The following is a 23,606-nucleotide window of genomic DNA, read 5'->3' as shown; positions in this document are numbered from 1 at the left end:
CTAAAGCAGGTTGTTATCAGCAGGAGCTGCACAGGCGGTGGAACGTGGTTGTATTCCTGCTTGCACCTGATGGAACTTCCATGGGGTTTACTGTTTAAGTTCCTGTTCTAAGTGGAAAGACACATTTTTGTATCATTTCAGTTATGCAGATTGGTATTTTTTCAAACTTTTTTCAAGCAGACAGTAAGCATTGTCTCAAGAGATGATAATTTATCTTGAAGGGACTGTACAGACTAATAACATGCTTTGAAGAGTATTAAGGAGGTCAATCTGTCCAATTCATTTTAATTGAACTAGACACAGACGGTGTATGATTTAGTTTAATTAGGCTGTAGATAAAGAACATCTCAACATAAGGCATGCCAGTCAAGGATAAATCATTCAATGGCAGTGTATACTTGAAAATACACACGGCTGAAAAACTCGCTGCATAACTGAGGATGTTGCTGCAATATCCCTTTCCATCAAAGGACCAAAAGATCAGTCCCATTAGAGAGAATAAGGAAAAACTTCACAAGGCGATATGTAAATGTCTGGTAAACTGAGAAAAGAGAGCATTTTGAGAAAAAATGTACTTCGTATAAAAGTAATGCCGGTTCTTTCGTTATAGAGACATAATAAAATAAGGCATAGTACTCTACCACAAACTATAGTTAAGATTAAATAGATTACTCCATCCATCCATTAAGGAGATCTAATTATGAAACATCATTAGCAAGGTCTTAATGCAATCTTTTTCTTTGTTTTTTGATTACTACCTATTAGTTTCCTCCCTTTATTGACAGACTTCACTTTTAAGTTGTTATCCTTTAAGCTAGAATAGCATTAACAGACTTTTTAAAACTGACTATACTTGGATAATTTTGCACAAGGTCAGGGATATTGGAGAAATCCAGTTAAAACATTTTTCCTCATCTATTTTTTTGCATTATTATTCCAGCAAGTTCTTGGAACCAACGTTTTCCTGCCACTGGCCTTATTTACACTTCCACCTCTTTTTAATCACAGTGAAGAAAATGTATATAAAAGCTGCAAAGCTTAAAAAAAAAGATAGGGGTGACTGTGTAACACCATATTTTAGGCAAAACACGTGGTGCCTAAAGGCGCGTTTACTGCAATAAACTTTGCAGCAAGTGCCCAGCTCATCCCTGCGCAGGTAGTCCTCGACAGAGATCACACAGTGGTCGCGCAGACATAGAGCATCATTTCATATTCCATTTTCTCCTAATTGAACTATAAATTTTTTATCCGGTTTTATAGGCATCATTCAACATCGTTACTACAGCAGCAGAGTGTGATCATTCCACCGCCACCAAAGCCAAAGGTATTTCTGCCTGCGAGTTCGTACAAGGTGCTGAACACTTCTACATCATCAGCATTTTCCGAAGCGCCCTGAAAGGAATAGATGTAACATAGTATATATTGTGTATTTTTAGGTTTCATTATTGTCGCGATCTTACATACTCTTTATTTTTCTGTTAAAGAAACAGTTTAAATACCAAGCGTATAAATCAAGCACAGTTCATTAAGCACTGAAAAGACTCCCACTGACTTAGATGCAAATTCTGTACTAATGTTAGAATTGCCTAGAAACCCACTGCTTCTGAGGCCTTTTCCTGAATTTGTCTTTACCATCAAGATTTCCAAAGCAGTATTTTGCATTCAGTACATTTTACAAAATTCAGCTGCTAGCACTTTTAGTTCAGAGCACCTCTCTTTTATAGAGTTTTCCCTTGAAAAACAAGCCTGTGGAGACACTGGGGGTTGCCCAACCCAGATGCAGGAGCCTGCACTTGGCCTTGTTGAACGTCATGAGGTTCACACAAACCCACTTCTCGAGCTTGCCCAGGTCCCTCTGGATGGAATCCAGTCCCTCGGGCGTGTCAACCGCTCCACTCAGCCTGGTGTTGTCTGTGAACTTGCCGAGGGTGCCCTTGATCCCACGGTCTGCGTCACTGATGAAGATATTGAACAGTATTGGTCCCACTACGGTCCCCGGTGGGACACCACTCTTCATCAGTCTCCATCCGGACATTGAGCCATTGACCACTACCCTCTGGATACGACCATCCAACCAATTCCTCACCCATTTTCAAAAGAACCAAGTGCCTAATTGCAGCTCCGTTGACTCTGCTGGCGGACACAAACACTAACGAGCATGTAAAATGAACAATATCTGCGTGTATGGCAGATGTGCGTGCACGGATGAGGAATTTCATATCCTCTTTAGACTCGGGCAAATTTTGCCAAAGGGCTTTAACTAAAAAACAATAATAATCTCATGTTGAAGGTATCTTCATGTGTGACATCCTCAGATGACAAAAACTCTTCTACTTATTAAGGAGGAACCTCATTTTTAAATAAGACCCTTTGGAACCACAACTTCAGGACATGTTTAATTTTGGAAGGCTGTATTGATTAAGATGCATTGGTCTTTTATTGCAGTGACTAATAACCCAAATTCTTGGAGCAAATCCCAACAGTATTGGCAAAACAAGCAGTAATGAACCTGAGTGAATGGACTACTGTGACAGGAGCAGATAGATTAAAAAAATAAAACGCAGAGCAATGACAGCTAATGTGAAAAAAATTACAATGGTACTTTTTTCCTCATTCATTTTAGAACTACTTGAAAATAAACTTTTATTCTAGTAGCCATTTCTGGACTATTATGTCTCAAAAGTGACTTAATTTGGACATACGGCGTATCTCCTCAATAGGGTGCCTGGAGCAGCTCAGGTATCGGTTCTGGCGCAGAAGCAGTCTCCTCATTTGACCCCAGGGCTTTATTGTTGCCAAATACAAAGCACTAGGAAACACTTTGATTTGATTTGAGCTTGTAAGATCAGTAACCAGCTGTACCTTCTCACATAAGAGCAAAGGATTAATCTGCAATGGTAGAATAGAACATTTTCTACCCCTCTCATTCTATAATGCGCTTCCAGCAAATAAAAAAAAGGGGCTGTGTATTTCTACTTCTCTTAGTTTTACCTCTGTGTGGCACGTTTCTAAATTAAGCATGTTAAATATAAAGCCATTTGCGTTTGAAGTCTTTCATATTATTTATCGCAAATCCCCTTTATGCAGGAATATTGAACAAAGTCTGTTGATTGCACAGTTCTTTTTATTTTCATGAATGGTCCAATCATGCTCTTGGCACATGAAGATACAAGTGACAGATGTTAAACAAAACTCTGAGGGATTATATGTTTCTGCTAAAAGTTACGGGACTGCTTTCATTTCTACTGCGGTTTTTTTTTTCACTGTCCTCCTATCTTTTTTGCTTCTGCTTCTCCAAAAGCATTTTCCTGCCTCTTGCCCCCTTTGGATGCCAGCGCCGCTTGGGAGCCATGGGCACATCAGCCGAGGATGGCAGCGGCACGCAGCAGAGCAGCTTCAACTCCCTTATTCCAGCTCCCAATTTAAAGCAGAGCACTGACTTCATTAAACTCAAGACCGAGAACTGAATTTCACTCGGTAGAAACGAGGTCAACATGACAAAACGAATAGGCTTGGAGAACAATCACATAAATTAAAGTCTCTGGTTATTAAAATGCTTATTTGTTTTAATTCAGTGAAGTAAAAAGCTTTTTAATATGTTAAAAAAGGAATGCCATTAATGTGCGCTGAGGAGTGGGATTTTAGGCTTCAGATTTAACAACACAACACGACTCGTTTCCCTGTAAGTAGGTCAATCTGTAGGTACTAACAGAGACCTTGAAAAATAAAAGTGGATTTTGACTAAGGAAGGATTTCATAAAGCTATTTATAAGAAGAGATAGCCAGGTCCTCTTCCTGTTGCATGCTAGGATTGCAGGGCTCAAATTACTTTTAATTAGATGCAAAGAATCTTCTTGGGAAGAAAACAATAATTTGGGATAATCCCAGATTTCAAGTGATTCTGTGAAAAAAAAAAATATTCTAGAAAACTGTTCTAGAAAAAAAAAATAGTCCGTGACAATGAAACCAGGCTATTTGCAGACCAAAAGATCTATCATTTCCCATCTTACAATCACTTTTATAAAAAGATTCAGAAAATGCTTTTTTAAGAGGAGTTACAGAAAGATCACTTTGTCTTTTATAAACTCTTCTTGATGTCCACAAAGTTAATCATTTGCTATTATTCTACTAGTCCTCCAGTGCCCATAGGGTCTAATCTAAATAGCTACCATAATAACCAGGTTTCAAGTCTGGGGCTTTTTCCCCCGCTCTTTTCTTAATTTTGAAAAAAAAAGAAACAAAAGCAGTGAAAGCTATGCATACACTTTTTATAACTATTTTTATAGAGACTTTTATCTCCTTTCTGGTCCATTCTTTGCTGGTCTGATGCTCCTGTTGCCATAGAAACAGACCCGAAGGTAGCTTTGTTACAGATTACAACGGTTTTCCCAACACAGAGAAATTTCTTTCAAGCCTTAGTTCAGCAGGTAGCCTTCTCATGGGGACAAAAAGAAAGAAGAATAAATCAGTCTCTGACTCTTGTATCTATTAAGTTCTCATTACCGGAATTTATTATACGCTTTTGCTTTTAGTTTTATGAGCTCAGCCTATGATCACTGGTACTTTAAGGATTAAGTTTCATTAATTACACGGGTCACGCTACAGTTTATTTATTTGCAAGGGAATAGCCAAAATCAAATTACAAAAGAAATTGCAACTGGCATAACGTTACTTCAACAGAAGCATCAGGATTTTGTTTTTCAGTGCAGGTAATATACACTTGGTTTAAAATCTGTTTGTACCGAGTTTCATTATGTTGTTATAAAAATCTGACCAATTATAAAAAAAGAATATATTCTGTGACAATTATATTGTCTAATACACGTTCCCTGATATCACCGGCTATTTCAAGACAAATCCAATCTTTTCCAAAGGCTGAAGAAAAATCTGTGAACTATTCGCATCTCTTAAGAGTATCACCCCAATAATGGGCAGCAAAAATAAAAATAATTAAAAGAATGCCCAAGAATGAAACCAAGCTGTCCTTGTTCGTTCAAACCTACCCAAATGCTTTGTCAGGACCCGTTTGATAAACAGAGTTCAAACGGAAGGGGATGGCGGCTGCTCTCCTGCAGTCGGGATGGGTCTCTGCCTCCCCTCCCCTCCTTGCTCCTCCTGCCTCTTTCATCTCTCTATTCCAGGGTCAAAACACCTGGATAAAAGAAACTGGCTCTCTCCTACAGAGTACAAGTTGTTCTTTTTTGGCCAACCCCGTAGGCGGTGTACTGGAGTTGTGTGATTTATATTAAGAAATAAAGGCTACAGCAGTTCAACTCAGCAGTCATTAGCAAACTTCTCCCAGCACCCCAAGGAAATAGCTACCAATAATTTACAAAGATAGGTAGGTACGCTCTCTGGTGACACATTCTAGAATTATTTGTAGCATATGGGATCTACAGTGCTTTTCAGAATTAGCCCACTCATTTTATTCCAAATTAAGATTTCATCTAATTTTGGTGTAAGAACTGCCACCTCAAAAAACACAGAGTGCTAAAATCGTTTGGCATTCTGCAAGGTTTTCTCAGTGGTCTGTGACTGTGGATGTTCCTTCTGGCTGATAAGTTCAGTATGCCATAATCAGACTTTTCTTTTTTTTTTTTTTTTAAACACATGATTGTGGGGGTGGAACCTGATAGAAATGTCTATGGTACATTTTACACATGGTATCGCACATAAGAAAACAGATTATTAGTAAGTCTTAAGCACTCTTCCCCCATGAACCCCAGTATCGTCTCATCATATTTACGTACAGTTTAAAGATTGACACAACTTTGGCGAAGGGTAAGTATAAGATGACAAGGAAATAATTAAATTTAACTTACATTGCGCAACTAAATATACTCTAAGAACTGGAGAATAAGGGCTGTTGGAATAATGTCATCTGCAGCTTGAGGAATTAGAAAAAGTTTTGATCGTGAAATTAGCACCCGGCAGATTGCTTAATCCGTTGTAGTTACTGCCACTAAAACTGCAAACCTGTCAACAAGATTTCTTTTTGCCACTGGAAATACCTTTGCTGAGAGTTCTGCTTTTATAATATCGCTGCCTAATAATTGTTCTCCAATGCTAACTTATGAAAATCACTGATATTTTTAGATTCATCATTTATAAAAATTTCCTGTCTCTCTCAGCAGTACTGCCTCGGCTTAGCCATTAACTCTTACAAGGATCATCTATATTATACTGTATATTGTATAGCAAAAGCCTAGAAAATAAAAATATAAATTCCAACTTTTTATGATACAGTTATTCAGCATTTGAATTGTTCTGGATTGGGAAAATAAAAAAGATATTCTTTATAAATAAAAACCTTTCAAAGCTATGAACTTTCAAAGCTCAGAGACTGTAACAAGAAGCCAGTTAAACTACATATCCAGTGTCTCAGGTGCAAGGTCCGTAAACTGAAACACTGAAGGGCTGCGATGGAAGACGTAAGCAGCCGTGGCTCTGGAGTCACGCACTCTGTGTAGGCGGTCACCCACCGCGCACTTGCTCCGAGCGGGGCGCGTACAAGGAGAGGATTCAGGCAGCGCTTTTCAATAATGCAGCACAAATTTTTCCATTCATCCTCTGCAGATGGACAAACTCGGAGAGTCGATTCCGGGACTGTGTTGTAGGGCAGAGGGAAGGGGTGGGGATTAGAAAGTAGTTATGAAAGTTCATGAACCTGTTCCTTTGTAATTTAATTCTAATTTTCTTGCGGATCATTCACTCTAGCTTAAAAGCCACTGCAGTTTCAATAAAAGGAGCTGGCGCTTTAACGTAGGAATAGAAGGTACGAATGTATTCTCAGTAGATGATAAACACATAGTCCAGTACATTAACTGCTTTCAAGTAACCCAGGAAGCGCTTCCAGCTACTAAAATGAAGGCATTTAGGCGAGCAGTGCCGTGAACACCGCTGTACAGCCAGCTAACAGCAACTAGAGCCCGTCTCTGCAGGAGCACCGACGGGGTTGATCAGTAAATAAGCTGGGCACGGGCACCGCACCATGGGAAACCACCCACAGGCAGGTGAGGAGCACGTCTCTCAACACAGGCAGCGCCTGCCAACTGGTGATGAACATAAGGTGGAGCGGGTGACATATGGCTGGATTTTATTTATTGAGATGGGTAGGAAAATAGCACTTGGATTCTGAAGTATCCGGTAAGGGGAGAAGGAATGTCAAGGGGCGTAAGATGCCGTACCAGTCTAAGCGCGCTTGATGGCGGAAACTGAGGCGCATTCTCCCTACCGTATACATGAACCTCCTCCAGATGTTGGCTGAATTTGAGCAGAATATAATATATACAGAGCCCTTTTTGGTATACTTCCTTCTTTAATTTCTCTCTCCTCAAGACTGATTCTGTTCAAACTGAAATTCATTGTCAACATACTCAAATACCCGTATTTCATAATGAGCCATTACAGATGCGCAAAGTACCATTTAAAAACAATTTAAACAAATCAGAGAAGTTACACAAGCAATTTTCCCCCACAGTTGATTTTTAAGGGCTTGAGGTCAAAATTTTAAGCATGAAACCTTTATTTCTCCATAAACTACTTTGAACGCTCTGCAGAGACTCAGAAGTCAGGGTAATCACAAGAAATAAGATACCTGATTTTGTGACAAAAATACCCTTGCTGTCCTGTAGAATCTGATTTAAAGTACTTACTGCATTGACTGTGATCTTGTTTATTTTGGTAACCTAGAACCAGCTTTTTAGGAAAGGGAAGTAGGAATATAGCAAGGAACATCGTATTTTGACAGAAGGATGTTTGCATTTTAAATGTTTCATAATAAGAATATTACCTACTCTCCCCATCTAATAATGCCTATTGTAATCGAAGTCATCGTGATTAATAATTTTCCTAATTAGAAAACTTAGACATACAAACACATTGAGTTGGTATCTCAGTTTGTAAATAGAGGGGGCTTTATATTTTCTTTGTTTAGGGTATACAATGAAAGATTAATAAAGGCATTGTATCAGAGCTGTTTAAGAATCACTTCAAAAAATTCAAACGGCTTCTCTTTAAGAGAGCGCTTTGCTAATCTGGCAAGCAGTAAACTGTATCTTGCCAGATCTTCCTGCCTTTGTGGATCTTCTGTGACGAAGTGAGAAGATTTTTATTTTAATTAAAAAGAAAATATTTCTAGGACAAGACTGCCTATTATCCAAAATTCAGATTAGCAATAGTTTAAAAAAAAAAAACGAACCCTAACCTTGGTGGTTATACTACTTATCAATGATGCTTGTTTGTTGTTCAGGTCACTCATGATGTCGAACATAGGTAATAGTTGCTTTTGATTGTAAAAACAACCAAATGGTTAAAAGTAAATCAGACATGCCCTGCTGCTGCATTTCATTATCCTTGGAAAAAGACTGCAAAGCTTTCTGATTAAAATCCTTTTTTAACTAGTTCTACAGTAAGTCTTAATACTATGCTTCCAGTTATGGCCCTTTCTTTTCATGAGGGTTGTTTGTTTTGTTGTTTTGTGGTTGTTTTTTTAATCCCCAACACCAGTAAAGCCACTACCTTCTTTTACTCTGAAACCAGCTTCCTACATGTAAACGGTCTGGAAGCGTAATTAAAGGCCAGTGGGGGCAAAAAAAAAAAAAAAAAATTGAAAAAACCCTAATTTTCAGTGTTACCTGGAACTGAACAGGAAAATAAACATGGTCAAGAAAACTAAACGCCCCAGCATAGCCCAATTATATTAATTTACTCCTGCTTAGTACAGAGGTGTCACACAAGGAAGATCCATTTGTATCCCAGGTGCTACTGGCAAACCAAATAGCGTAATACCCCAGTAAATGTGGACATAAGTGTTGCTCCAAGCCCACGGCCAAACCCAAGCCTGCTGCTGTCATACTGTAAATTACAATTTACAAATGATAATTTCCCACTGGTCCCCCTGCGTATGGATGTTTGCGGGTCAATCTTTCTCCTCCCAACTCTAAAATCATAGAAACCATAAAATGAAAGGCACGACGGAGCCTTACAGGACTCATCTCGTCTCGCCCCTAGGTCTGATGAGGGCACAGATAATACCTACAGCGCTGTTTAGAGAAGTAAACCCCAAAACAAAAATCTTAATTTCTAGTTTTGGTAACCCATTGCAGCCGTTACCCATCATTACACTTAAAAAAACTTCACTGTTACATATTTAATTCCCCCTTGCCCCAGGCTCCCCGTATGATACCTGGTTACAACCAACAGACATGCAAAGGATTCAAATGTGCTGCTTCAAAGGCCTGTAACATTTTAGTTCTTTTCTAAATTCCTCCCCGTAAGAGCTGCAAAATTCGACATAAAATACCTTACTAAAAAAAAAAAAAAAAGGAATAATCATTTCTGACTTATCCCTGAGGAAATTCATCGCCTTTGTATCAGAGGTGCACTGTTGGCCAGAACTGAGTTTCTGACCCACAAAAGACCTGCTTGATTTTCTTCTGCACTGGTGCCATCGCTACCAGATCACATTGATTCCCCCCTTCCCCCCCACCCCAGTGTTATTTTTTCCCATTTCTTTTATTAAACTGTATTCTGAACTTAAATATTGTCCTCTAGAGTTCTTGTAAGCCCTCCCTACCACCAGCTGTAAATTGTGTAGCTATACGTTATTCCAATATCCAAGCCACTGATGAAAACACTCAACTCCCGCAGCATCCCGCAGAACCTCACAGGTGTTAAAAGTTAGACTCATTTTTCAAATGTGCTTAAGATAATAAAGCTCCCAATTATTTTCAATATCAAGAGGCTTACCAACTTTAAAATCTTTTCCATCTATATCACCTTCAACACCCGTGAGGTCAGTTTCCCTGTCAAACGGGACGGGATGGCTTTGCTGTTCTGTTTTGCATAAGCCTGCATCCGTATCTCACCCATTCATTCCCTTCTAGGTGCTTAAATATTAAGAATGCGCCGCAATTCTGAGGAGAAAAGTCAGACTTAATCTCCCCTGACTGTACTGTCATTTGCTCTCATTTAGATTTTTTTCACTTTTTCTTTCTATTTATTTATTTTGCTTATAAACCTCCTTTGGATCCCATATCATTAAAACCTGAAAGGAAAATAGTGCTGATCCAGAGGCAGTGATGCCTGAGTTCTTGCCCACTCTATATTAAGTTTTATAAACCTGTACTGAAAAACATTAATACAGCCAAAACCTATTTTAAATTACTGGTGATTTCTTTTTTGAATTCTATGTGGCATCGGATTAGGAACATTTTAATAAAACACGTGCAGTTTGAGAACACCGTCTGGTCACTACGTTCCATTAACAAAGGTAACAAAGATTTAACTCTCAATTTTAAAGTATCCTTTTTGAAAGAAACTGGACTAGTTATTCCTTAATATTAAACACATCTTCATAAAGCTAGTTACAGCAGCAGTCAATTTTTGAGGTTGCTCGTACATTTTCACAGTAATTTACTCAAGTTTTAAAGCATTTCATCAATGATTTAAAATAGGTTTTACGAACACCAAGCAATCTTCCAAAAACAAGTATCTGAATTGGAGATGATGCTTCAGGTAGCTTCAGGGTATAACAGCAGCAGGCTTGAAATGCAGGAGCTGTGAAATGGTACTCAACAGCATCACCATAAAAGAGCTGGCCGTGGAGAGCAGATGAATAATATCTATTCAAACTACAGAGAGCCATTAGACAGCAACAAAATTACTTCCTGAGCTGGTATTTCGCTCAGACATCAGAGCTCGCACCCTGCCAAGTATTAAGGAAACGTCAAATTTTTTGATTGTGTGAATTCTTATTTCATCTGAAACAGGATATTGTTCCCCAGACACTATCATTTCACCACCAGTCAAGGAGGAACACTGTATTCCCAAGTATTATTTTCCTTTTGGCACAAACGCAGACCTTGCAACCTCACATTCTATCTAGTCTGAGTAAAGCAAAAAGAGGGCTATTTTAAGCTTTTGTCTCTTTTACATTTACCTTTATTAAGGCATTTAATTTTAAAGCAGTAAAAAGAATTTATCCCTTCTTTTTCAGCAATAGAATACTCTAGCAAATAAAAATGTTACATGAAGAGACAATATTAGTACACCACTATTCTTGGCGTGATACAGACCACAGGATTTTTATACAGCTGAACAGCCAAAAGTTATTAAATACTTAGCTATACGGCATGTAAGAAAGGCTAGGAAATAAGAGAAGATCTGTGGATAGTATAGTCTGAAATCTCTTTTGTTGTTCTGACTGTATTTAAGTATCTAGAAATTAAGAAATAACTTTTGTTGCAACTGCTAAATATATTTAGAGAAATTACTAAAATTGTCAGTGGAGCTCGCCCTTTCTGCAGGGGATTGCTGCAGCCAAAAAAGGTTATAAAGAGTTTTGAAAATAACTACATGATCGAAAACTCTTTATACACAGTTTCTTTTTAAAGTAGTTCAATTCTCTCTTTCAAAAGAGTGTTATTTTCAAGATATACTTCGATCTCGCCCTTCAGCCACAGGCACACATTTTGCTTTCATGGAAGTCAGAATGAAGTTTCTAAACATTATGGGTTTTCTCTCCTTTGGAGTCTTCCTAACCCACTAACGAACCCCGCTGCTGCGAATCTCCGCGCGCCCCTGGAGGGCTGTAGCGCCAGTGCCATCCTACCTCGCCTCAAGACAAATCTATAAATAAGTCCTTGCCATCGTGTCCCAGATACCGCCGGGCTCAGCAGGGACGTTTGTGAACACTTACCTGCAAGAAATCCCTCCCTTGGCTGCTGCAGGCGGTTTTGCTCCTGAGTGGGAAATGTTTTGCATATTGAAATGTTTTGCATTCCAACCCTGACCGTCACCCATTGCGGGGCACCTCTCTGGCTGTTAGGACTTTGGATTATCTTTATTAAAGAAAACAAATTTAACTGATAATTATTCTAATGATGTGTTCGTAAGGGTTGCCTCATTTATGCTAAAAGTACAGTGCACGATAATTTAAAATTATTATAATATGTAAGAAACATCATTATAATATATAATTATTATAATATATAATTATTGCTCTGGAAAAATTAATTTTATTAATGACAACATTACTCTTACAATTAATGGAAAGGTTACATCATGCAAACACACTGGAGAATTTGAGTATGCAAATTAATTGTGCATCTGCATGAAGTAATTTAGAAAAGGACTTTTTAATATTTAAAAATCTGCTAAATATTATGATAAGCTTTGTAGCGCACTACATTTCAGAACAAAGCTTGTACTAACTGGGATAGGAGTAGTTACTGAACTGTACAAGGGCAGACGTTAGAGTCAAACATTTCAGTAAATTGAAGTATAACATTCTACAATCCTCTTTGTGTAATAGAACCCACTAATGTAGCACAATTTTAATAAAACATATTTATTTTCTGTTTCCTTTTAATCTTCAGAGTGTTTTTGAGATATCGCTTCTGTGTCAATATTGAAAATGATCATTTGGTAACCCAAATACTAAAATAAGGCATTAGGCTGATTTATTTAATCACCAAGGCCAGAAAGACAAATAATGAAATGGAGTCAGCAATATTAAAGACTGTTAACAACCTGCCACATAACAGATTCTATAGCGATGAAGAGATTCTCGATATAATTAAATGGTCTCACACACAAACGTGTGTTCTTATTTATGAACTTTAGCAGAAAAAGCCTGATGAATCCATATTTTAAAAGAAATAATCAAGAACACTTTCAAGAGTCAAACCATCCGCTATAGATAGAGAAGGCACATCAGGGTGATGAGGCACCAGCGCCTGCCTCGGCTCCCATCTGGTGATGGTGACCTTCACTCAGTTTGGTAGTAACAGTCACTCACCTGATACATAAATTTTGCCTAATAAACTGGAGGTGAGAGTTTCTCGGGAAGCAGGTCCTGGAGCAGACAGCACAGGCAGTGTCAGTACTGGCACTGCCCACATACGCAACATGGAAGGTGTACGGAGAATTACAGACTTCAGAGAATCACCTGAATGCCATCCAGTGGGATGCAAATGGGTCCGCTACACCTAAAGTCATCTGGACCGCAACAAGAAGTAGTGGCTATCGTTACTTTCTTTTAGAAATGGGAGGTGGGGGGAGAGCAGGTGTTGCCTCCTGCGTTCCGCACGATAGTTTAGCAATGAGAACACTCACCCAGACAGGGGAGACCTAGATTTTAGCTCTTCTGTAGCTCAAGGCACTTCACTACTTCCAAACCCAAAAGACCACTGTAACTGTTACACTATATAAACAGAGTCCATCTCCATACTTCCCTTCAAAGCTTAAAGAATTCAAAAACTTTCAGCAAAGGAAGGGTATGAAGAATAATTTTAATTTCTTGTTCCTGCCTTCATGATTGTTTTACTAGTAGAGTCTCCTTTGATAAAATGCACTAAGGAACGCTATGAGCAAAGCCAGACTGAGGACTGGTTTCCTTCCTGCATTAGAGAGGCTCTGTGAGTGCCCGTAAGCAGCTGCGCTGGCTTCCAAGGGAGTGCTCTAACTACTACCTTATTGTCAAAAGTCTCTTCCTTTGACTCCTGTCATAAAAATTGACCTCGGCTCAGTTAAGTGACTTCCTTCAAGAAAGCCATGCTCTATGCTAAGTGGAAAGAGATGCTCTATGTACGGCCCTGAATAACTGTCCAAACTCCTGAGGAACGCAACGCGGCTGCGCTGGCACTTCCTACACCCTGGTCTCTTTCAACACACTTAATAAACCTTTGGCAATATCCATGTCTTTGCACAGGTAATCAATATAAATGCTCCATGCTTGAATGATGACTTCTTGAATCTTACTCCGTGACTTGATCTATGGATGTCCTTAACTTCTGGTGACTGCATCCGTAGATAGCAGGGCCCTTCGCTTAGATACTCTCAATCTCACTTTTGGGTCAATGCTCTTTTGGGGCGTCATGGCTCTTAAATGGCAACAAGTAACCAGGATTGCAGGAGGAATGGCTGACGAAAGATGAAGATGATGAAGAAAATTTGAGACAAGGAGCTAAGTGCAAAAACGTTGAGTAGGAAGAAAAAGATGGCTGGAGATACAGATACAAATGAAATTATGGAGCATTTAATGAGTTACCAGAACCGAATATAGAAAAAGATGGCAGGGTGAAATGAAAAGCTTTGGTCACAATTATATTTTTAATGTCATTCAGTTGATTTTAGCAATGATATTTCAAGTACTGTGGAGCTGCTTCTGTTGTAAGCACTTGCCAAAGCAGCAGAACTTGAAGCTCGACGATCTCCGGGGAAAGGTGCTGTTCAGGAGCAGGCTCACCTGAGAGTCACCCCTCTGTAAGTGGGGAGGGACAGGGGGAAAGTCAGGAAGAGGAGACGGATGTTGAAGACAGCAGTGTTTGTGCCACCAACTTCAGTGTGCCGCCACAAGACTGTCAGATCTCACCCTCGCTCAAGTGTCTCTGCGACCAGAGGAGAAGGACCAACCACAGGTATGACTGAGGTCACCCAAGACCTGGTTTCTCTCTGGAAGTGACTACCTCTGTCAGCTAACCAGGAGAAACTGAATAGGGTAACTACACTCCTAGCATTTTTCTGATGCACCTAAATTTAGATTATGTGAAAAGTTTAAAAAATAAACTGTTTTTAAAATTCTTCTCAGTTCTTCGACATTTCCTTGTATTTAAATTTAAAAATACGGAAACTTTTTAACATCTCAAATTTTCCAAAACTCCTTGCGGCTTCTGCCCATATATTGTTCATCGATCTCATGGCTAGCATATTAAAACAATCTATGAGAAGCTCATTAAAACCTAGCAAGAAAAGTCTTCTGGTGTGTTTCATCAGAGGAGATAATAGCCTACAATCTAGAGCATGAATATGTTATAAGAAACAAAACAGAGCCATTCAGACAAAGAACACTTGGAATGTATTGTTCCCATAAGCAGATGTTAAATTACTTCACTGTAAAGTGGGACTTATAAAACCCAAAGAAATGTTATTTTTATGTGAACAAACAAGATTAGTTTATTATTTCAGCAGGGTGACACAAAATTCTTCTACATGTGTCTCGCCATGCAAGCAGATGTGTTGGAAGTAAAAACTGGTCGTTGACCAAAAATGCGACGTGTGTATAGACGTATTGAAAGAGCAAGAGAGAATGGGTGTATCCTGACTGGTATACTAGCTCCGGCATGAATATAGTTGTTTCAAAAACCTGTCTCAGATAAGCCACCGGGCTCAAGATTAAACTGTCATCCAACTGGAGCTATAGACCCCTGTGAGCAGAGAGGACAAGGACTAGAGTCAACTCTGAAGATATACCCTTCAGAGAAGATGGATATAAAGAAAGCTCAGAAAAAGCCTCAGCCTTTACTGGGAATTGTTAGTATCAAATACATCCAACATAAAGCAAATAAAAATAAAATGCTGACTTCATGCTTGAGTAAACACCTCAGGGTTGTCACCTTCTGAGGGATATTGTTCTTGGTCACACATTCATTGTTAATTTTCTTAGCAAAAATAGATCTTACAGTCCTTAAATATTCACTTCAGAACTGTTAAAAACGACATAGAGTAATCTGTCATAAAGAGCCCATTGATATTGTTTGTAATTCATTCTCTCAGTTAGATGTAACATAAATCTACGTGTAAAAGCAACATATTGAATGTCAATGTACTTACATCGGTGTCAGGTCCCTTGTCAGCCCCGGGACAAGAGAAGGTAACAAACTCATGGCATCTCTTATGAACCACAAAACAGCAAACTAGTAAGAAAAGGGAAACCAACAGTTAGAATGGCGTAGGTTGGTTTGGGTTTCTTTTTCTGTTGTAACATATATAATTACAGAGGAAATAAAACTTATAGCCAGATATTTCAGCTCTAAGTCAATGAAAGAAAGCAGAGCCCAATGTTAAATACAGACACACAAGAAAGGCAGGCATCAAGTAAACAATATCATAAAAGAGGAGACAGGCATGCACATCTAAAAATCAAAAGACTTTACACAATGATAAATTTTTAATGTTTAAGACAGCCCATAGTGTTAAAATATAGCATGGGATGAACGATTCTATGAAGCCACATTTCCTGAATTTAAATCCCTATCTGTAACAGGAGCTGTTGATGTGCATTGCGGCAAGAGCAGGAGGGTAAGTGAGGAACGTTAAGCTGGAATGAAACCCGTCCTCGGGCACGGGATTTGTTCCCCTGCCTGCCTCGGTGAAGATGTCTACGAAGATCCAATGTCTTCACTAGTTAATTGCTTCTGTGAGAAACCAAAGCTCTGAGTGAAGACCGTTGTAGAGAACAAAGTGTTCTCATATCACAGAATGGCAGGAGATAATGGGAAAAGAAAATTAGCTCCTGATTACAATATGACTCCCATTAAAATTTATCAATGATCTGAAAGAACTTTTTCTTTCTGAGATACGGAAAGCTTATTTTAATTGAATTACGTCACGTGACTGAGGCTACAGGTTGTCACACAGCATAGGTCATACATGTCCTCCCAAAACACATAAAAAGAACAATTTTTAATGTGCTTCCTTTGAGAAGTAGGTATTTTAGTTTTTAGGCCTTACTACAGGTTCTTTCTTAATGTTAAGTTCAGTTCAGATATTTCAAAATTAGTCCACATTTCAAGAGAACAGAACAAGCTAGATTTGAGACTGTGAAAATCTTGAAATAAACACCATACTACCAAGTTGGGAGATTATAATGAAATGATTCAAAAGTAATTCACAATTTCTTTGCAGGTAAATACATTCCCTGAATACTTTAAATTTTGCATTTCCAATACATAAAAATACACTATTTCTTCTAAAGAATAAAATTTATTTCAATTGATTGGCAATTGCAAACACGGAGCATCCTCAATTTCAGCGGAACCCAAATTCAATTATCTCAATTTTTCTAAACAGCTCATTTCACGAGCCATCTTTACCACTTCTCTTTCCCATTTAAAACAACTACGACTTTCTTTCACCTAATGCAGAGCTGGGGAAGCTGTTACCAAGTGCACCTTCGTGTCACTGCACACACACCGATGACTCCACCATAATGCCAGCCTGGCCTCATTTACAGCCTTAAGTCAGCCGTCTGGCTTTAAAGACGTTTAATCACCCTGATATCTTTCTCCAGCTATTTTTCATCATCATCCCATGCAGCAATTGTTTCCAACTGTTCTATTTCTGACATGGCATATGTTTATTCTTTGGGCAAATGGAATAAAATGGGCTTTGCTCCACTGATTCCAGATAAGCTCTGTCGACTTTACAAGAGCCAGAGTTCTGGCTCAATGTATGCTGCCCACTTGGTTGTCTGGTTTGTTAATCAATCTAAATCCCAGAGAATCCTACAATTATCATTTCGATGGTTTGTTTCTACCAACTGAAAGATCACTAAGTGGCAATTACTATTAATATTACTTGCAGCTGAAAAATGTTTCACTTCCAAATTGTATTTTTGGTTCCAAACCTTCCACTCTGGAAGACAATAGGCTGATTTATGTTTGCAGGAGTAAATCACATGAAAAAAAAAAATATCTCGTTACATCCTTCAGAAAAAAAAAAAGTTAACTAATTACTTTTGTATGCAGTCATCACACAGTTGCAAAATAGAACATAATAATCTATGCAACAGGTCTGACAAATATCTCTGGAAAGGCTGTAGAACTGAGCTGCTTCACCGATGCCTGCCGTTCAAATTAGGATCTTAGACCGGCTGCTCCAACTCTGCCTTTATTCAGCAAGAGTGTACACCGCAAAAACTCTGCATATTTGGGCATCTATTTTGGGCAATATTTATGAAATACCGTAGTCACATCCTACCTGTGAGTTGACAGCCTCTCCTAGCATGTTAAGGAATTCACTCGACTGGAGATAACGTCCACCTTGTTTCTAATATGATAAATCACAAGTGTCAAGACCGATACGTAGGAAAGACAGTGCCGCGCTCTGCTCCAGCCCCTGCTACGGTCCTGAACCTGAGCTACGAACTTCCATGAAAACGATGCCAATCACACTACAATGGAAACTCCAATTCAGCTGCCAAAACAAGCAAACCAGACAGCATTTGTCCTTTCGGACTTTAAGCTACACTTCAAAAAGAGTCACGTACTAAGGCTTCAATGATCAATGTTGACTACTGAACTTTTTAAAACCTTTCTGTTCAGTCTACTGACAGACTGCCTGTTGTGTGCACCTCAACACTGACCGTCTCAATTCTTTTTCCTTTGTCTCCCATTTGTATTTGTAATGGGTTCCCTATCTCCAAAGAACCTGGTCCCTCAGTAAGCGATTCAGAAGCATCAGACCTGCCTCACCTTTTGGGAATACTCAAATGAGAACCACATAGTTTGGCATAAAAATAAACAATGGAATAGGCAGCTCTTATGGAGTCACATATCTAAAGGTAAGAGGACAAGGGTGAACTAAAATGCCTTGTGCAGCCATCATTTCCATACATAAAATTTAAAATCCAAATTTTCATCTTGAAATCCAGCCATTAGAGCTTATTTTAGCATTAGTTTTTAAAGTTTTCTTAATTTCACAAAGCAACACTGAGCTAGAGAATTCATGTAAAAATTTACTCAGTTCAGAAAAGTGCAAACAAAATGTTATCTGCTTAAAATAACATGCCATTTTTTAGGAATAGAGATGAAAAATAACCTCTCACTTGTTACTTGTTTTGAAAAGATGTTAATAACTTCACATCGCTTATTGCAGCTGTTCAGAAGTCACATTATGTTCACCACCTTCTTGTAATGAAAGTTACAGTACACTACTTTGCAGAGACTGCCAGGAAATTTGTTGCTTTACATTTTAACAAGAGTATAAGTAGAAGCGAGCTGGCACACATTATGCACAGTAGCTCGAGAGCAAGTGGCATCTCGAGGCTGACAGTTAAAATTAAAAAGAAAATTATTGAGGAATTTTCATGTTTTGACAGCATGATTTTGATCTGTGGTGTATATATAACATGGTTGTGAGCTTTCACCCTTTCCAGCTCCGGCTTGCTGGAGATAAACACGCTCTCAGCAGCCTGGGGAGGGGCGCGGGGAGGAAGGGAGAGAACAAACCAGGCCTTGTGCGGCAAAAACAGACTAACTGCTAGTTCTCCACTGGCACGCTGCATCTCCAGGCTGATCCCTCGCCCTCCATCCTCCCGGCAAAGCTACCCAGAACAGAAAATGCTAAATGGATACGATGAGAACAAGGAAGAACGTGGTGAGGAACACTCAATGCGTTCTCAAAGCAAACAAGCAGAAGATGCACTACATGATTTGTGAGATTTATGATACATAATGGAGGGCAATTCATTCTATCTAACACTTCTCGGTGCACAGTACTCAGAAAAACATGTTGTTATTAATTATATATATATGTATATAGTCATCAGTCATAGTTACAAGGCACTGCTGTAAATTTCAAACTGTTTTCTAAATTATGTGATGTGCGAAGGTTATCATGATATATTGTCAGCTGAGAGTTATCTGCTAAAAAATACTGTTACTAGTAGCTTTCATATATGACACAGACTAGCGAGACAGAAATGAAATATTACAATAATAAATAACAGAACCAATCTTCTCTATTAAGTTGACCCATAAAGGAGAAAAGCCATTGCTGAGCCCCAGTCACCCACACATCATTTAGCCATAGTCTGAAGAGCTCTGCAACCACAAGCATTCCAAAGAACTAGGGGCAAAAATATCAAGACAAAAGTCATAAACTTTACAATTTAGAATTATTAGAAAAGTACAACAGATATTTAAAAAAATAAATCACTTTTATACTCCCACTTTTGGACAAAAAACAACAGGTCAGATGAGCCTTTCCAATAAACACGAATGCCTCTGCTAGACCACAGTATTTATTTGTTCAGTAGAACGAATTAAGCTGCAAACCTAAAGAGCGGAGAGAACACATTTCTAAGAGAGTCTAACTGAACTGCCCGATATCGTCTACAGAGAAATCAGTGGGGTTTTTTCAAGCCATTTTTGACTCATTTTTGTAATAGTCAAGACTATTCTCCCAACTCAAATGGTAAATTTATAAAATCTTAACCACCATAAACACCATGTATTATCTTCCCATCTAAACAACCTTTAAAGCTGTGGCTCCACTGTTATGACACAATTAGTTGCCCAACAACAACAGGTATTCATATTCTTGCCTACATAATTTGTTCTAGGTTTCAAGTACTGATTTTTCAAAGGAAGTGGCAGAAGAGGCCTGACTGGCAGCAACACGCAGGGTACTCCGCGTACGCTCAGAATTTGTTGTTCAGTTTCTGCTTTTGGGTTCTGAACAAGAATCGATTCTGAATGGGACTACGGAGTTCCAACAGAGGTATAATAAGCACGAAATCACTCTCTGCATTAGTCTCAGAATATACCAGAAAACTCTGCGGGCCTCTACAGTAGCTTGGAGCACTGCATAACTTTTATGTTGCTGTTTCACGTGCTTTGCATTTTCAATGAGGCCACAGAATTTCCCCAAGGGGCCCATATTACTGGCCGACTTGTGTTTTCTGCACGACACCAAGCAATGAATGAATCTGTCACATGGCAAGCATTAGCTCCTTCTAAGATTAAATATAGCAATTACATTAAACAGAAACAGGGTACTACTTCAAAATTGACAAATCATTTAAATACCAACTACATTTGTTATTTAAATAAGCAGTACTGGTTTTGTTATTTAAATACACAGTACTGTTTAAATAAATTTACTAGGAATATTTCCAGAGCAAGAAGAGTAACAATTAAGAAATGGGATTCAGCAATATTCGTCTTTCTGCTTTTCTAATATATTATAACCTGTAAAAAAATAGTGAAAATCCCTTTTACATTAAATATAAACAAGTCTGTAGACTATAAACCAACTACAAGTCCGAAGAAGTGCTACCTTTGAATGTTACTAGTGTGCTGAATCCATGGGGAATTTTTAAAAATTACATTACCCTAACTTTTTCATCATATATAATTTATAACACATCAGCTAGCTTTTCTGCCACTGTTTCACCCCATCTAGAAGAGAGTGCTATCTCAAGAGAGCACCCGGGCTAACACTCACAAGTGCTATATGCAGGCTTTCCACTTGGCATTTACAACACCTTTCTCCCTAAAACAGCCTACGGCCCAGGGAGATACAGTCTGTTCCAGGGTAACACAGTTAATGAGAAAAACAACCGTCTCTCCCCATCACCTTAACCTGTTACTAAGCTCCTTAAAGCTCTTTTGTAACACCACAAGGTCACACAGCACCTTCACGGCACTAACCTGTGTAGTGCTACACCTTGCTTGCGTCGTGGTTTACCTTTATTTTCGTTGCAGTTTCTGCAAACCTCGAACTACCTTCTCAAAGCAGCATCAAAAACCTACCTTGAAGTCAAAGTATAGAGATTACATGAAACCAATATTGATAAATTTGGACTGCTGCCTACTTCTATGCTCTAAGCCTACCTGTCAATAACTGGTTCGCGTACTCTCAGGTTCATACATCTGACCTTGCTGCACAGATTTTCAACTTGCCAGGTTCAGTCAGGCTAAAAAAGCAGGGGGGAGGACAGAAATCAGACCTCTACCACTTATTCTTAAAAATTTAAGAGAAAGTAATGGTTAACTGCAACAGTATCTTATTTGTGTGGAAGGATTATACAGATCGCCTGGACAGTCTTAACGACTCAGGTCATTAACTCCTTTACACTAGGTATAAAACAGATGGATGTCGCCGGTAAGCTGGCTTTGCAAGACCTACAACGGTGTGCAAATACAGCCCCTGTGCCCAGCAGAGAACGCAGATACATTTTCATTTCCCAACCAGCCTCAGCAGAGCTGGTAGTATAGTGGGACAGAATTATAAATGTATACCTGCAACTATGTATGCAACACATTTTTAAAACAGCTTGGATTTAGTAAAATACCTCACATAATATATTCAGAGTTGTCTGAATACCATATTCAGAGGTGGATTATACCAGATTTGTCATTTCTGCCTTTCATTACAGAGAAAAGAACGTATATGATATTGGGTTTTTTCCCCCTAAAACTGTAGTGCCACGTTTGCAAAACTGAGGAAGAGTTTCAAAATATTGAAAGTATTTAACGTAATATAAAGTATTCAACACTGTTTCAAACTACTTGTTAATTGTGTACTTTCTAAAAGATGGAGATCACTGTTTCAATGTAAAGTCCTTGCTAAAATTTCACAAGCTATTAATCTCTCTCCTTTGAGGTGTCCCATTTTATAAATGAATGATAACCCAGAAGTCATCTATCAAAACCGGAGCTGGAATAGCTATTTCAAGAACTTGTAGCAGCAAAAAAGATGACCCACAATCACAGACTTTTTATATCACTTCTGTAGTTTGAATTCACTTTAGTTTAAAAATCTGCCGATCTTAACATGTTGTGTGCCACCAGCAAAGACTCTCCAGGTGTCTGCCATAATCTGCTTTGTGGCTGAGTACGAGCGCATCAGCCAGGAACAGCACAGCTCTTTCAATTAAAGAACTAACACAATGCAAAAGCCCACAAATGTTTCTTGTGAACCCTGAACATTAGTTCTTCAGATTTTTCAACTAATTCAGCGATGACCCAAATCACAGAAATGGGATGTCTTGAATAAAGCAGCTGCCTTCAGTTGGATGTATTACCTAACGTGAAAATTAAGGGCCAGGTGGGTGAGCGGTACAAAGCAGCACAGGCTGTACATATTTTAAGACTGTATGAAATGACGGGATACAAGATGAAACCAATCTCCAGAATGCAGCTGTTGGGTTTTATTTTGTTTTGTAATACAGCTGGAATCCTAGACGCCAACAGACAGCTCAGAGCTTTTGGAAAATCACGGTAACTGCCTCTGCCAGTGCTACAAGACAGGGGCTCGCTGAATCCCAGTCGCGTCATCCAGCATGAAAAAAAGCATGAGGTCCTCAATGAGCGAACCTTGTCTAAAACTAAGGGCAATCACGACACTTTGCTCTTACAGGCCCAGTCGCTGTCACACGCCACGTTCTTCCCCTTCTGCCTCTGTCCACCAAGCCCCAGCCCTTGGAGCTGCCGCGAGCAGAGCTGCTCCTCGCTGCCAAACACACCGAAAGCTTCATCCTGCAGCCGGGAGATGCCCAACACACTGAAGACCAGTGTCTGAAAGTCTTATGCGATTTCTTAATCTTTCATCTCACATTAAATCAACCCCATGGTCAATTCAACACAGCCTGCGCCATGCTTCACAGCAACGTCCGCACCCGCTCACAGCTCGAGACACGGGAAACTGATGAAACGTCCATAAGGGTTTATCGTGAGGTTTTTAGAAATATTTTAGAATATTTAAGTACTAATCATATAACTTGTTTTTCTCGACACTTTACTTCATAATTTAATGATATCGAGCTACTGGTGGCTGTGCACCAAAACATTTCCTTCTTTTAAGTATGATTTGTATGGACACAAATATAACAAGGGAAATGCCAGATCTGGATGCCAAGAGCTGAACATTAAGTATTTTAGTGTATTTTGAATTTAAGTCTAGGTTTTCAGTAGCATTTGAGAAACCTTGTAACATACTAACAAAATCAATGAACCTTACTTGCCAGTAAACACAATCCACACACTAATTCCATCATTGCCAAAAGACGGTATTTATTTTTCTTCAGGATGGGAAGA

At 38.9% G+C, this 23,606-nt stretch overlaps 1 protein-coding gene across 2 annotated transcripts in view; it reads right to left on the bottom strand.

Annotated features, from left to right (window-relative positions):
* Positions 1-23,606, bottom strand: part of PRKCA (protein kinase C alpha) — a 152,083-nt gene that overhangs the window by 76,498 nt on the left and 51,979 nt on the right. For both annotated transcript variants that reach the window (XM_074608109.1, XM_074608108.1), the window contains exon 3: positions 15,616-15,698. In XM_074608109.1, coding sequence (XP_074464210.1) covers positions 15,616-15,698 — 83 coding nt within the window. The remainder of the gene's footprint in view (positions 1-15,615; positions 15,699-23,606) is intronic.

The sequence above is a fragment of the Larus michahellis genome, chromosome 14 (assembly GCF_964199755.1).
Source record: "Larus michahellis chromosome 14, bLarMic1.1, whole genome shotgun sequence".
In the NCBI taxonomy this organism is placed as follows: Eukaryota; Metazoa; Chordata; class Aves; order Charadriiformes; family Laridae; genus Larus; species Larus michahellis.
This window is presented reverse-complemented; position numbering and strand designations above follow the sequence as displayed.